The sequence below is a fragment of the Oncorhynchus mykiss genome, chromosome 10, assembly GCF_057628025.1.
Source record: "Oncorhynchus mykiss isolate SJ-2025 chromosome 10, ASM5762802v1, whole genome shotgun sequence".
Taxonomy (NCBI): domain Eukaryota; kingdom Metazoa; phylum Chordata; class Actinopteri; order Salmoniformes; family Salmonidae; genus Oncorhynchus; species Oncorhynchus mykiss.
This window is the reverse complement of record NC_143031.1, coordinates 89,087,999-89,104,660: the sequence shown is the minus strand read 5'-3', so window position 1 is coordinate 89,104,660 and position 16,662 is coordinate 89,087,999. Positions and strand designations below refer to the sequence as shown.

The 16,662-nt window shown below is 45.2% G+C and overlaps 1 protein-coding gene across 1 annotated transcript; it reads right to left on the bottom strand.

Moving 5' to 3' along the window:
- Nucleotides 1-1,106: 1,106 nt before the first annotated feature.
- Nucleotides 1,107-16,662, bottom strand: LOC149980678 (uncharacterized). The gene is made up of 3 exons (XM_090188585.1): nucleotides 16,635-16,662; nucleotides 3,428-3,477; nucleotides 1,107-3,376 (listed from the first exon to the last, which is right to left on the bottom strand). Exons 1-3 carry the CDS (start codon nucleotides 16,660-16,662, stop codon nucleotides 2,129-2,131), a joined length of 1,326 nt encoding a protein of 441 aa, XP_090044711.1. The 3' UTR covers nucleotides 1,107-2,128.

The window sequence follows — 16,662 nt, the reverse complement described above, 5'->3', positions numbered from 1 at the left end:
CATTGCGTTTTTTGATCCTCTCGAACACAGCGTTCACTGAACTTTAAAAAAATCATGTGATCGAAAGTCATGATGTTTTGACTGCACACAACTGCAAAATGTTGTAGTTACTCTTTATCATAGAGAATGATAGAAGCCTCTAGCGGCCCAAAATGTTGTAGTTGCTCTTTACCATAGAGAATGATAGAAGTCTCTAGTGGCCCAAAAGGTTGTAGTTGCTCTTTACCATAGAGAATGATAGAAGCCTCTAGCGGCCCAAAATGTTGTAGTTGCTCTTTACCATAGAGAATGATAGAAGCCTCTAGCGGCCCAAAATGTTGTAGTTGCTCTTTACCATAGAGAATGATAGAAGCCTCTAGCGGCCCAAAATGTTGTAGTTGCTCTTTACCATAGAGAATGATAGAAGTCTCTAGTGGCCCAAAAGGTTGTAGTTGCTCTTTACCATAGAGAATGATAGAAGCCTCTAGTGGCCCAAAATGTTGTAGTTGCTCTTTACCATAGAGAATGATAGAAGCCTCTAGCGGCCCAAAATTTTGTAGTTGCTCTTTACCATAGAGAATGATAGAAGCCTCTAGCGGCCCAAAATGTTGTAGTTGCTCTTTACCATAGAGAATGATAGAAGCCTCTAGCGGCCCAAAATGTTGTAGTTGCTCTTTACCATAGAGAATGATAGAAGTCTCTAGTGGCCCAAAAGGTTGTAGTTGCTCTTTACCATAGAGAATGATAGAAGCCTCTAGTGGCCCAAAATGTTGTAGTTGCTCTTTACCATAGAGAATGATAGAAGCCTCTAGCGGCCCAAAATTTTGTAGTTGCTCTTTACCATAGAGAATGATAGAAGCCTCTAGCGGCCCAAAATGTTGTAGTTGCTCTTTACCATAGAGAATGATAGAAGTCTCTAGTGGCCCAAAAGGTTGTAGTTGCTCTTTACCATAGAGAATGATAGAAGCCTCTAGTGGCCCAAAATGTTGTAGTTGCTCTTTACCATAGAGAATGATAGAAGCCTCTAGCGGCCCAAAATGTTGTAGTTGCTCTTTACCATAGAGAATGATAGAAGCCTCTAGCGGCCCAAAAGGTTGTATTAGCATGGGCAGCCCCATTCAGGGCTTCCCCCATTTAAATGTAGCCAATAGAGGAGGCTGGTGGGAGGAGCTATAGGAAGACGGGCTCATTGTAATGACTGAAATGGAATTAATGGAACGGAGTCAAACAAATCAAATCAAATTGTATTAGTCACATGCGCCGAATACAACAGGTGTTGTAGACCTTTCAGTGAAATGCTGACTGACCAGCCATTAACCAACAGGTGTTGACCTCACAGTGAAATGCTGACTGACCAGCCCTTAACCAACAGGTGTAGACCTCACAGTGAAATGCTGACTGACCAGCCCTTAACCAACAGGTGTAGACCTCACAGTGAAATGCTGACTGACCAGCCCTTAACCAACAGGTGTAGACCTCACAGTGAAATGCTGACTGACCAGCCCTTAACCAACAGGTGTAGACCTCACAGTGAAATGCTGACTGACCAGCCCTTAACCAACAGGTGTAGACCTCACAGTGAAATGCTGACTGACCAGCCCTTAACCAACAGGTGTAGACCTCACAGTGAAATGCTGACTGACCAGCCCTTAACCAACAGGTGTAGACCTCACAGTGAAATGCTGACTGACCAGCCCTTAACCAACAGGTGTAGACCTCACAGTGAAATGCTGACTGACCAGCCCTTAACCAACAGGTGTAGACCTCACAGTGAAATGCTGACTGACCAGCCCTTAACCAACAGGTGTAGACCTCACAGTGAAATGCTGACTGACCAGCCCTTAACCAACAGGTGTTGACCTCACAGTGAAATGCTGACTGACCAGCCCTTAACCAACAGGTGTAGACCTCACAGTGAAATGCTGACTGACCAGCCCTTAACCAACAGGTGTAGACCTCACAGTGAAATGCTGACTGACCAGCCCTTAACCAACAGGTGTAGACCTCACAGTGAAATGCTGACTGACCAGCCCTTAACCAACAGGTGTTGACCTCACAGTGAAATGCTGACTGACCAGCCCTTAACCAACAGGTGTTGACCTCACAGTGAAATGCTGACTGACCAGCCCTTAACCAACAGGTGTAGACCTCACAGTGAAATGCTGACTTTACAAGCCCTTAACCAACAGGTGTAGACCTCACAGTGAAATGCTGACTGACCAGCCCTTAACCAACAGGTGTAGACCTCACAGTGAAATGCTGACTGACCAGCCCTTAACCAACAGGTGTAGACCTCACAGTGAAATGCTGACTGACCAGCCCTTAACCAACAGGTGTAGACCTCACAGTGAAATGCTGACTGACCAGCCCTTAACCAACAGGTGTAGACCTCACAGTGAAATGCTGACTGACCAGCCCTTAACCAACAGGTGTAGACCTCACAGTGAAATGCTGACTGACCAGCCCTTAACCAACAGGTGTAGACCTCACAGTGAAATGCAGACTGACCAGCCCTTAACCAACAGGTGTAGACCTCACAGTGAAATGCAGACTGACCAGCCCTTAACCAACAGGTGTAGACCTCACAGTGAAATGCTGACTGACAAGCCCTTAACCAACAGGTGTAGACCTCACAGTGAAATGCTGACTGACCAGCCCTTAACCAACAGGTGTAGACCTCACAGTGAAATGCTGACTGACCAGCCCTTAACCAACAGGTGTAGACCTCACAGTGAAATGCTGACTGACCAGCCCTTAACCAACAGGTGTAGACCTCACAGTGAAATGCTGACTGACCAGCCCTTAACCAACAGGTGTAGACCTCACAGTGAAATGCTGACTGACCAGCCCTTAACCAACAGGTGTAGACCTCACAGTGAAATGCTGACTGACCAGCCCTTAACCAACAGGTGTAGACCTCACAGTGAAATGCTGACTGACCAGCCCTTAACCAACAGGTGTAGACCTCACAGTGAAATGCAGACTGACCAGCCCTTAACCAACAGGTGTAGACCTCACAGTGAAATGCTGACTGACCAGCCCTTAACCAACAGGTGTTGACCTCACAGTGAAATGCTGACTGACCAGCCCTTAACCAACAGGTGTTGACCTCACAGTGAAATGCTGACTGACCAGCCCTTAACCAACAGGTGTAGACCTCACAGTGAAATGCTGACTGACCAGCCCTTAACCAACAGGTGTTGACCTCACAGTGAAATGCTGACTGACCAGCCCTTAACCAACAGGTGTAGACCTCACAGTGAAATGCAGACTGACCAGCCCTTAACCAACAGGTGTAGACCTCACAGTGAAATGCAGACTGACCAGCCCTTAACCAACAGGTGTAGACCTCACAGTGAAATGCAGACTGACCAGCCCTTAACCAACAGGTGTAGACCTCACAGTGAAATGCTGACTGACCAGCCCTTAACCAACAGGTGTTGTAGACCTCACAGTGAAATGCAGACTGACCAGCCCTTAACCAACAGGTCTGTAGACCTCACAGTGAAATGCTGACTGACCAGCCCTTAACCAACAGGTGTAGACCTCACAGTGAAATGCTGACTGACCAGCCCTTAACCAACAGGTGTTGACCTCACAGTGAAATGCTGACTGACCAGCCCTTAACCAACAGGTGTTGACCTCACAGTGAAATGCAGACTGACCAGCCCTTAACCAACAGGTCTGTAGATAATGTAATAATAAACAATATGCAGGTTAAAAAATATGAATAAGAAATAAAAGAAACAAGTCAATAAAGAGCAGCAGTAAAATAACAATGTGGAGACTATATACAGGGTATTACGGTACAGAGTCAATGTGGAGGCTATATACAGGGTATTACGGTACAGAGTCAATGTGGAGGCTCTATACAGGGTATTACGGTACAGAGTCAATGTGGAGGCTCTATACAGGGTATTACGGTACAGAGTCAATGTGGAGGCTCTATACAGGGTATTACGGTACAGAGTCAATGTGGAGACTATATACAGGGTATTACGGTACAGAGTCAATGTGGAGGCTATATACAGGGTATTACGGTACAGAGTCAATGTGGAGGCTATATACAGGGTATTACGGTACAGAGTCAATGTGGAGGCTCTATACAGGGTATTACGGTACAGAGTCAATGTGGAGGCTATATACAGGGTATTACGGTACAGAGTCAATGTGGAGGCTATATACAGGGTATTACGGTACAGAGTCAATGTGGAGGCTATATACAGGGTATTACGGTACAGAGTCAATGTGGAGGCTATATACAGGGTATTACGGTACAGAGTCAATGTGGAGGCTATATACAGGGTATTACGGTACAGAGTCAATGTGGAGGCTATATACAGGGTATTACGGTACAGAGTCAATGTGGAGGCTATATACAGGGTATTACGGTACAGAGTCAATGTGGAGGCTATATACAGGGTATTACGGTACAGAGTCAATGTGGAGGCTCTATACAGGGTATTACGGTACAGAGTCAATGTGGAGGCTATATACAGGGTATTACGGTACAGAGTCAATGTGGAGGCTATATACAGGGTATTACGGTACAGAGTCAATGTGGAGGCTATATACAGGGTATTACGGTACAGAGTCAATGTGGAGGCTATATACAGGGTATTACGGTACAGAGTCAATGTGGAGGCTATATACAGGGGGTACCGGTACAGAGTCAATGTGGAGGCTATATACAGGGGGTACCGGTACAGAGTCAATGTGGAGACTATATACAGGGTATTACGGTACAGAGTCAATGTGGAGGCTATATACAGGGGGTACCGGTACAGAGTCAATGTGGAGGCTATATACAGGGTATTACGGTACAGAGTCAATGTGGAGGCTATATACAGGGGGTACCGGTACAGAGTCAATGTGGAGGCTATATACAGGGTATTACGGTACAGAGTCAATGTGGAGGCTATATACAGGGTATTACGGTACAGAGTCAATGTGGAGGCTATATACAGGGTATTACGGTACAGAGTCAATGTGGAGGCTATATACAGGGTATTACGGTACAGAGTCAATGTGGAGGCTATATACAGGGTATTACGGTACAGAGTCAATGTGGAGGCTATATACAGGGGGTACCGGTACAGAGTCAATGTGGAGGCTATATACAGGGGGTACCGGTACAGAGTCAATGTGGAGACTATATACAGGGTATTACGGTACAGAGTCAATGTGGAGGCTATATACAGGGGGTACCGGTACAGAGTCAATGTGGAGGCTATATACAGGGTATTACGGTACAGAGTCAATGTGGAGGCTATATACAGGGGGTACCGGTACAGAGTCAATGTGGAGGCTATATACAGGGTATAACGGTACAGAGTCAATGTGGAGGCTATATACAGGGTATTACGGTACAGAGTCAATGTGGAGGCTATATACAGGGTATTACGGTACAGAGTCAATGTGGAGACTATATACAGGGTATTACGGTACAGAGTCAATGTGGAGGCTATATACAGGGTATTACGGTACAGAGTCAATGTGGAGGCTCTATACAGGGTATTACGGTACAGAGTCAATGTGGAGGCTATATACAGGGTATTACGGTACAGAGTCAATGTGGAGGCTATATACAGGGTATTACGGTACAGAGTCAATGTGGAGGCTCTATACAGGGTATTACGGTACAGAGTCAATGTGGAGGCTATATACAGGGTATTACGGTACAGAGTCAATGTGGAGGCTATATACAGGGTATTACGGTACAGAGTCAATGTGGAGGCTATATACAGGGTATTACGGTACAGAGTCAATGTGGAGGCTATATACAGGGTATTACGGTACAGAGTCAATGTGGAGGCTATATACAGGGTATTACGGTACAGAGTCAATGTGGAGGCTATATACAGGGTATTACGGTACAGAGTCAATGTGGAGGCTATATACAGGGTATTACGGTACAGAGTCAATGTGGAGGCTATATACAGGGTATTACGGTACAGAGTCAATGTGGAGGCTATATACAGGGTATTACGGTACAGAGTCAATGTGGAGGCTATATACAGGGTATTACGGTACAGAGTCAATGTGGAGACTATATACAGGGTATTACGGTACAGAGTCAATGTTGAGGCTCTATACAGGGTATTACGGTACAGAGTCAATGTGGAGACTATATACAGGGTATTACGGTACAGAGTCAATGTTGAGGCTATATACAGGGTATTACGGTACAGAGTCAATGTGGAGGCTATATACAGGGTATTACGGTACAGAGTCAATGTGGAGGCTATATACAGGGTATTACGGTACAGAGTCAATGTGGAGGCTATATACAGGGGGTACCAGTACAGAGTCAATGTGGAGGCTATATACAGGGTATTACTGTACAGAGTCAATGTGGAGGCTATATACAGGGTATTACGGTACAGAGTCAATGTGGAGGCTATATACAGGGGGTACCGGTACAGAGTCAATGTGGAGGCTATATACAGGGTATTACGGTACAGAGTCAATGTGGAGGCTATATACAGGGGGTACCGGTACAGAGTCAATGTGGAGGCTATATACAGGGGGTACCGGTACAGAGTCAATGTGGAGGCTATATACAGGGTATTACGGTACAGAGTCAATGTGGAGGCTATATACAGGGTATTACGGTACAGAGTCAATGTGGAGGCTATATACAGGGTATTACGGTACAGAGTCAATGTGGAGGCTATATACAGGGTATTACGGTACAGAGTCAATGTGGAGGCTATATACAGGGTATTACGGTACAGAGTCAATGTGGAGGCTATATACAGGGTATTACGGTACAGAGTCAATGTGGAGGCTATATACAGGGTATTACGGTACAGAGTCAATGTGGAGGCTATATACAGGGTATTACGGTACAGAGTCAATGTGGAGGCTCTATACAGGGTATTACGGTACAGAGTCAATGTGGAGGCTATATACAGGGTATTACGGTACAGAGTCAATGTGGAGGCTATATACAGGGTATTACGGTACAGAGTCAATGTGGAGGCTATATACAGGGTATTACGGTACAGAGTCAATGTGGAGGCTATATACAGGGTATTACGGTACAGAGTCAATGTGGAGGCTATATACAGGGGGTACCGGTACAGAGTCAATGTGGAGGCTATATACAGGGGGTACCGGTACAGAGTCAATGTGGAGACTATATACAGGGTATTACGGTACAGAGTCAATGTGGAGGCTATATACAGGGGGTACCGGTACAGAGTCAATGTGGAGGCTATATACAGGGTATTACGGTACAGAGTCAATGTGGAGGCTATATACAGGGGGTACCGGTACAGAGTCAATGTGGAGGCTATATACAGGGTATTACGGTACAGAGTCAATGTGGAGGCTATATACAGGGGGTACCGGTACAGAGTCAATGTGGAGGCTATATACAGGGCATTACGGTACAGAGTCAATGTGGAGGCTATATACAGGGGGTACCGGTACAGAGTCAATGTGGAGGCTATATACAGGGTATTACGGTACAGAGTCAATGTGGAGGCTATATACAGGGTATTACGGTACAGAGTCAATGTGGAGGCTATATACAGGGTATTACGGTACAGAGTCAATGTGGAGGCTATATACAGGGTATTACGGTACAGAGTCAATGTGGAGGCTATATACAGGGTATTACGGTACAGAGTCAATGTGGAGGCTATATACAGGGGGTACCGGTACAGAGTCAATGTGGAGGCTATATACAGGGGGTACCGGTACAGAGTCAATGTGGAGACTATATACAGGGTATTACGGTACAGAGTCAATGTGGAGGCTATATACAGGGGGTACCGGTACAGAGTCAATGTGGAGGCTATATACAGGGTATTACGGTACAGAGTCAATGTGGAGGCTATATACAGGGGGTACCGGTACAGAGTCAATGTGGAGGCTATATACAGGGTATAACGGTACAGAGTCAATGTGGAGGCTATATACAGGGTATTACGGTACAGAGTCAATGTGGAGGCTATATACAGGGTATTACGGTACAGAGTCAATGTGGAGACTATATACAGGGTATTACGGTACAGAGTCAATGTGGAGGCTATATACAGGGTATTACGGTACAGAGTCAATGTGGAGGCTCTATACAGGGTATTACGGTACAGAGTCAATGTGGAGGCTATATACAGGGTATTACGGTACAGAGTCAATGTGGAGGCTATATACAGGGTATTACGGTACAGAGTCAATGTGGAGGCTCTATACAGGGTATTACGGTACAGAGTCAATGTGGAGGCTATATACAGGGTATTACGGTACAGAGTCAATGTGGAGGCTATATACAGGGTATTACGGTACAGAGTCAATGTGGAGGCTATATACAGGGTATTACGGTACAGAGTCAATGTGGAGGCTATATACAGGGTATTACGGTACAGAGTCAATGTGGAGGCTATATACAGGGTATTACGGTACAGAGTCAATGTGGAGGCTATATACAGGGTATTACGGTACAGAGTCAATGTGGAGGCTATATACAGGGTATTACGGTACAGAGTCAATGTGGAGGCTATATACAGGGTATTACGGTACAGAGTCAATGTGGAGGCTATATACAGGGTATTACGGTACAGAGTCAATGTGGAGGCTATATACAGGGTATTACGGTACAGAGTCAATGTGGAGACTATATACAGGGTATTACGGTACAGAGTCAATGTTGAGGCTCTATACAGGGTATTACGGTACAGAGTCAATGTGGAGACTATATACAGGGTATTACGGTACAGAGTCAATGTTGAGGCTATATACAGGGTATTACGGTACAGAGTCAATGTGGAGGCTATATACAGGGTATTACGGTACAGAGTCAATGTGGAGGCTATATACAGGGTATTACGGTACAGAGTCAATGTGGAGGCTATATACAGGGGGTACCAGTACAGAGTCAATGTGGAGGCTATATACAGGGTATTACTGTACAGAGTCAATGTGGAGGCTATATACAGGGTATTACGGTACAGAGTCAATGTGGAGGCTATATACAGGGGGTACCGGTACAGAGTCAATGTGGAGGCTATATACAGGGTATTACGGTACAGAGTCAATGTGGAGGCTATATACAGGGGGTACCGGTACAGAGTCAATGTGGAGGCTATATACAGGGGGTACCGGTACAGAGTCAATGTGGAGGCTATATACAGGGTATTACGGTACAGAGTCAATGTGGAGGCTATATACAGGGTATTACGGTACAGAGTCAATGTGGAGGCTATATACAGGGTATTACGGTACAGAGTCAATGTGGAGGCTATATACAGGGTATTACGGTACAGAGTCAATGTGGAGGCTATATACAGGGTATTACGGTACAGAGTCAATGTGGAGGCTATATACAGGGTATTACGGTACAGAGTCAATGTGGAGGCTATATACAGGGTATTACGGTACAGAGTCAATGTGGAGGCTATATACAGGGTATTACGGTACAGAGTCAATGTGGAGGCTCTATACAGGGTATTACGGTACAGAGTCAATGTGGAGGCTATATACAGGGTATTACGGTACAGAGTCAATGTGGAGGCTATATACAGGGTATTACGGTACAGAGTCAATGTGGAGGCTATATACAGGGTATTACGGTACAGAGTCAATGTGGAGGCTATATACAGGGTATTACGGTACAGAGTCAATGTGGAGGCTATATACAGGGGGTACCGGTACAGAGTCAATGTGGAGGCTATATACAGGGGGTACCGGTACAGAGTCAATGTGGAGACTATATACAGGGTATTACGGTACAGAGTCAATGTGGAGGCTATATACAGGGGGTACCGGTACAGAGTCAATGTGGAGGCTATATACAGGGTATTACGGTACAGAGTCAATGTGGAGGCTATATACAGGGGGTACCGGTACAGAGTCAATGTGGAGGCTATATACAGGGTATTACGGTACAGAGTCAATGTGGAGGCTATATACAGGGTATTACGGTACAGAGTCAATGTGGAGGCTATATACAGGGTATTACGGTACAGAGTCAATGTGGAGGCTATATACAGGGTATTACGGTACAGAGTCAATGTGGAGGCTATATACAGGGTATTACGGTACAGAGTCAATGTGGAGGCTATATACAGGGGGTACCGGTACAGAGTCAATGTGGAGGCTATATACAGGGGGTACCGGTACAGAGTCAATGTGGAGACTATATACAGGGTATTACGGTACAGAGTCAATGTGGAGGCTATATACAGGGGGTACCGGTACAGAGTCAATGTGGAGGCTATATACAGGGTATTACGGTACAGAGTCAATGTGGAGGCTATATACAGGGGGTACCGGTACAGAGTCAATGTGGAGGCTATATACAGGGTATTACGGTACAGAGTCAATGTGGAGGCTATATACAGGGTATTACGGTACAGAGTCAATGTGGAGGCTATATACAGGGTATTACGGTACAGAGTCAATGTGGAGGCTATATACAGGGTATTACGGTACAGAGTCAACGTGGAGACTATATACAGGGGGTACTGGTACAGAGTCAATGTGGAGGCTATATACAGGGGGGTACCGGTACAGAGTCAATGTGGAGACTATATACAGGGGGTACCGGTACAGAGTCAATGTGGAGGCTATATACAGGGGGTACCGGTACAGAGTCAATGTGGAGGCTATATACAGGGGGTACCGGTACAGAGTCAATGTGCAGGGGCACCGGTTAGACAAGGTAATTTAGGTAACATGTACATGTACTGTAGGTAGAGTTATTAAGGTGACTATGCATAGAAAATAACAGAGAGTAGCAGCAGTGTAAAAGAGGGAGGGGCAATGCAAATAGTCTGGGTAGCCATTTGACTAGATGTTCAGGAGTCTTATGGCTTGGGGGGGTAGAAGCTATTTAGAAGCCTCTTGGTCCTAGACTTGGTGCTCCGGTACTGCTTGCCGTGCGGTAGCAGGGAGAAGAGTCTATGACTAGGGTGGCTGGAGTCTTTGACAATTTTTCGGGCCTTCCTCTGACACCGCCTGGTATAAAGGTCCTGGATGGAAGGAAGCTTGGCCCCAGTGATATACTGGACCTTATGCACTACCATCTGCAGCGCCTTGCGGTCGGAGGCCGAGCAGTTGCCATACCAGGCAGTGATGCAACCGGTCAGGATGCTCTTGATGGTGCAGCTGTAGAACTTTTTGAGGATCTGAGGACCCATGCCAAATCTTTTCAGGTTCTAATCAAAGTCTAAACATTTGGTTTCCATATATTTGATGTTTGAAGCCGCACCATTTTCTTTACATTCCATCCATTACAATGAGCCCGTCCTCCTATAGCTGCTTCCACCAGCCTCCTCTGGTAGTCAACTGGGTGGGACTTCCAACTTCATTGGCTGATCTCTCCTGGTGACCCTGTTGGAGTCCTGTCCAACCGGGCCATCAGGACAGATCAGCCAATCGTGAAGAGGAACATGCACTACAACGGAGATCACCTCAGTGGTGCTGCCCGTGTTGTCACAGACACTATAACGGACCTGATAGAGAGATGAGCATGTATCTCTTCACCAACTTCATTCTGCAGCCATCACCTGCATTGTTGGAGGCTCTATCGTCAACCAATCATCACCTGCATTGTTGGAGGCTCTATCGTCAACCAATCATCACCTGCATTGTTGGAGGCTCTATCGTCAACCAATCATCACCTGCATTGTTGGAGGCTCTATGTCAACCAATCATCACCTGCATTGTTGGAGGCTCTATCGTCAACCAATCAACACCTGCATTGTTGGAGGCTCTCATCGTCAACCAATCATCACATGCATTGTTGGAGGCTCTACGTCAACCAATCATCACCTGCATTGTTGGAGGCTCTACGTCAACCAATCATCACCTGCATTGTTGGAGGCTCTACGTCAACCAATCATCACCTGCAATCATTACAGTGTTTTTTGTTTGGGTCATATCCCACAAACCCTCGAGGTGCCTTATTGTTATTATAAACTGGTTACCAGTAAAAATATCTGTAAAAATATATGTTTTGTCATACCTGTGGTATACGGTCTGATATACCACGGCTTTCAGCCAATCAGAATTCAGGTCTCAAACAACCCAGTTTTTAATAAACAATAGATGTGGTCAAGAGGTCAACGGAACTCGACCAAAACAATAGAAACGCCATGGAAACACACAGGGGAAAGATCCCCAATTTCTTTATTGACCCCCCAGCTAAATTATCCTTCATTTAGGCTACTGTTTACATGTGTATTTCACACTATGTTGAGGTAAAAATCAGAGTATAAGTCTTGTATGGATGTCAACCCCAACACACGTTTGTGTCATCATCACCAATCAACTGCAAAACAACTTTGACTAGGCCACCAGCGATATCTGCATGCTAGCTGAGCTACCAGAAGTTAGCATTTAGCAGACAACTTCTACTAAACCTGAAAAGGGACAGCTTCTAAATGTTATGCAGTGAAAACAGCCAAATATATCAAAATGGGACTTTCATAACCACACAGTGGGCCTGTTACGATATATAAATAATGATGGATTTGACAGAGATGCACTATGTTAGATCAGACGTGTTGAAGGCCATCCAGTGGGCCTGTTACGATATATAAATAATGATGGATTTGACAGAGATGCACTATGTTAGATCAGACGTGTTGAAGGCCATCCAGTGGGCCTGTTACGATACATAAATAATGATGGATTTGACAGAGATGCACTATGTTAGATCAGACGTGTTGAAGGCCATCCAGTGGGCCTGTTACGATATATAAATAATGATGGATTTGACAGAGATGCACTATGTTAGATCAGACGTGTTGAAGGCCATCCAGTGGGCCTGTTACGATACATAAATAATGATGGATTTGACAGAGATGCACTATGTTAGATCAGACGTGTTGAAGGCCATCCAGTGGGCCTGTTACGATATATAAATAATGATGGATTTGACAGAGATGCACTATGTTAGATCAGACGTGTTGAAGGCCATCCAGTGGGCCTGTTACGATATATAAATAATGATGGATTTGACAGAGATGCACTATGTTAGATCAGACGTGTTGAAGGCCATCCAGTGGGCCTGTTACGATACATAAATAATGATGGATTTGACAGAGATGCACTATGTTAGATCAGACGTGTTGAAGGCCATCCAGTGGGCCTGTTACGATACATAAATAATGATGGATTTGACAGAGATGCACTATGTTAGATCAGACGTGTTGAAGGCCATCCAGTGGGCCTGTTACGATATATAAATAATGATGGATTTGACAGAGATGCACTATGTTAGATCAGACGTGTTGAAGGCCATCCAGTGGGCCTGTTACGATATATAAATAATGATGGATTTGACAGAGATGCACTATGTTAGATCAGACGTGTTGAAGGCCATCCAGTGGGCCTGTTACGATACATAAATAATGATGGATTTGACAGAGATGCACTATGTTAGATCAGACGTGTTGAAGGCCATCCAGTGGGCCTGTTACGATATATAAATAATGATGGATTTGACAGAGATGCACTATGTTAGATCAGACGTGTTGAAGGCCATCCAGTGGGCCTGTTACGATATATAAATAATGATGGATTTGACAGAGATGCACTATGTTAGATCAGACGTGTTGAAGGCCATCCAGTGGGCCTGTTACGATACATAAATAATGATGGATTTGACAGAGATGCACTATGTTAGATCAGACGTGTTGAAGGCCATCCAGTGGGCCTGTTACGATACATAAATAATGATGGATTTGACAGAGATGCACTATGTTAGATCAGACGTGTTGAAGGCCATCCAGTGGGCCTGTTACGATATATAAATAATGATGGATTTGACAGAGAGGCACTATGTTAGATCAGACGTGTTGAAGGCCATCCAGTGGGCCTGTTACGATATATGACCATCTTGAATCCCACCGTACCTTCTCCGCTGTGCAATCTGGTTTCCGAGCCGGTCACGGGTGTACCTCAGCCACGCTCAAGGTACTAAACGATATCATAACCGCCATCGATAAAAGACAGTACTGTGCAGCCGTCTTCATAGACCTTGCCAAGGCTTTCGACTCTGTCAATCACCGTATTCTTATCGGCAGACTCAGTAGCCTCGGTTTTTCGGATGACTGCCTTGCCTGGTTCACCAATTACTTTGCAGACAGAGTTCAGTGTGTCAAATCGGAGGGCATGCTGTCCGGTCCTCTGGCAGTCTCTATGGGGGTGCCACAGGGTTCAATTCTCGGGCTGACTCTTTTCTCTGTATATATCAATGATGTTTCTCATGCTGCGGGCGATTCCCTGATCCACCTCTACGCAGACGACACCATTCTATATACTTCCGGCCCGTCCTTGGACACTGTGCTATCTAACCTCCAAACGAGCTTCAATGCCATACAGCACTCCTTCCGTGGCCTCCAACTGCTCTTAAACGCTAGTAAAACCAAATGCATGCTTTTCAACCGTTCGCTGCCTGCACCCGCACGCCTGACCAGCATCACCACCCTGGATGGTTCCGACCTTGAATATGTGGACATCTATAAGTACCTAGGTGTCTGGCTAGACTCTAAACTCTCCTTCCAGACCCATATCAAACATCTCCAATCGAAAATCAAATCAAGAGTCGGCTTTCTATTCCGCAACAAAGCCTCCTTCACTCACGCCGCCAAACTTACCCTAGTAAAACTGACTATCCTACCGATCCTCGACTTCGGCGACGTCATCTACAAAATTGCTTCCAACACTCTACTCAGCAAACTGGATGCAGTTTATCACAGTGCCATCCGTTTTGTCACTAAAGCACCTTATACCACCCACCACTGCGACTTGTATGCTCTAGTCGGCTGGCCCTCGCTACATATTCGTCGCCAGACCCACTGGCTCCAGGTCATCTACAAGTCCATGCTAGGTAAAGCTCCGCCTTATCTCAGTTCACTGGTTACGATGGCAACACCCATCCGTAGCACGCGCTCCAGCAGGTGTATCTCACTGATCATCCCTAAAGCCAACACCTCATTTGGCCGCCTTTCGTTCCAGTTCTCTGCTGCCTGTGACTGGAACGAATTGCAAAAATCGCTGAAGTTGGAGACTTTTATCTCCCTCACCAACTTCAAACATCTGCTATCTGAGCAGCTAACCGATCGCTGCAGCTGTACATAGTCTATTGGTAAATAGCCCACCCATTTTCACCTACCTCATCCCCATACTGTTTTTATTTATTTATTTTTATTTTTCTGCTCTTTTGCACACCAATATCTCTACCTGTACATAACCATCTGATCATTTATCACTCCAGTGTTAATCTGCATAATTGTAATTATTTGCCTACCTCATGCCTTTTGCACACAATGTATATATAGACTCCCCTTTTTTTCTACTGTGTTATTGACTTGTTAATTGTTTACTCCATGTGTAACTCTGTGTTGTCTGTTCACACTGCTATGCCTTATCTTGGCCAGGTCGCAGTTGCAAATGAGAACTTGTTCTCAACTAGCCTACCTGGTTAAATAAAGGTGAAATAAAAATAAAAAATAAAAATAAATAATGATGGATTTGACAGAGATGCACTATGTTAGATCAGACGTGTTGAAGGCCTGTTACGATATATAAATAATGATGGATTTGACAGAGATGCACTATGTTAGATCAGACGTGTTGAAGGCCATCCAGTGGGCCTGTTACGATACATAAATAATGATGGATTTGACAGAGATGCACTATGTTAGATCAGACGTGTTGAAGGCCATCCAGTGGGCCTGTTACGATATATAAATAATGATGGATTTGACAGAGATGTACTATGTTAGATCAGACGTGTTGAAGGCCATCCAGTGGGCCTGTTACGATACATAAATAATGATGGATTTGACAGAGATGCACTATGTTAGATCAGACGTGTTGAAGGCCATCCAGTGGGCCTGTTACGATACATAAATAATGATGGATTTGACAGAGATGCACTATGTTAGATCAGACGTGTTGAAGGCCATCCAGTGGGCCTGTTACGATACATAAATAATGATGGATTTGACAGAGATGCACTATGTTAGATCAGACGTGTTGAAGGCCATCCAGTGGGCCTGTTACGATATATAAATAATGATGGATTTGACAGAGATGCACTATGTTAGATCAGACGTGTTGAAGGCCATCCAGCGTTAATTTTCCCCCACAGTCTGCGTTTCATTAAACTCTTTGACTCATCTATGGCAAAACTGCCCCGTTGATCTGAGCCGTTGGAAAAACCACATTATGTTCCGACTTTCAGCTGTTGCAGAAAGCAGAGATGGAACCTGACACTATGTATCTTCCCTCTACTCCCTGTGTCAATATGACTAATGCTCTTAGCAGAGACTCTAGTGTATTATGGTGTGTTGAGAAAGAGAGAGAGAGGGAGGGATGGAGGGGGGGAGGGATGGAGAGAGAGAAAGAGAGGGAGGGAGGGAGGGAGGGGGAGAGAGAGAGAGAGGGGAGAGAGAGGGGAGAGAGAGAGAGAGAGAGAGAGAGAGAGAGAGAGAGAGAGAGCTTTGGCAATGTTAACACATGTTTCCCATGCCAATAAAGCCCTTGAATTGAATTGAATTGAATTGAGAGAGAGAGAGAGAGAGAGAGAGAGAGAGAGAGAGAGAGGATGAGGAAGAGTGTGAGAGAGAGAGGAAGAGGAAGAGTGTGAGAGAGAGAGAGAGGGGGGGGGGGGCAGTGGCAATTTTAGTACGTACATCTTGGTGGGATGAACATGCCAAACAT

Excerpts from the sequence above, each read along its gene's own strand:
- LOC149980678 (XM_090188585.1), bottom strand. The coding sequence starts at position 16,662 with ATGTTTGGCATGTTCATCCCACCAAGAT. Across the intron at positions 3,478-16,634 it reads CATGTTCATCCCACCAAGAT|GTCTACAGACCTGTTGGTTA; the intron begins GTACGTACTAAA and ends TTTCACTGTGAG. Across the intron at positions 3,377-3,427 it reads AGTCTGCATTTCACTGTGAG|GTCTACACCTGTTGGTTAAG; the intron begins GTCTACAACACC and ends TTTCACTGTGAG.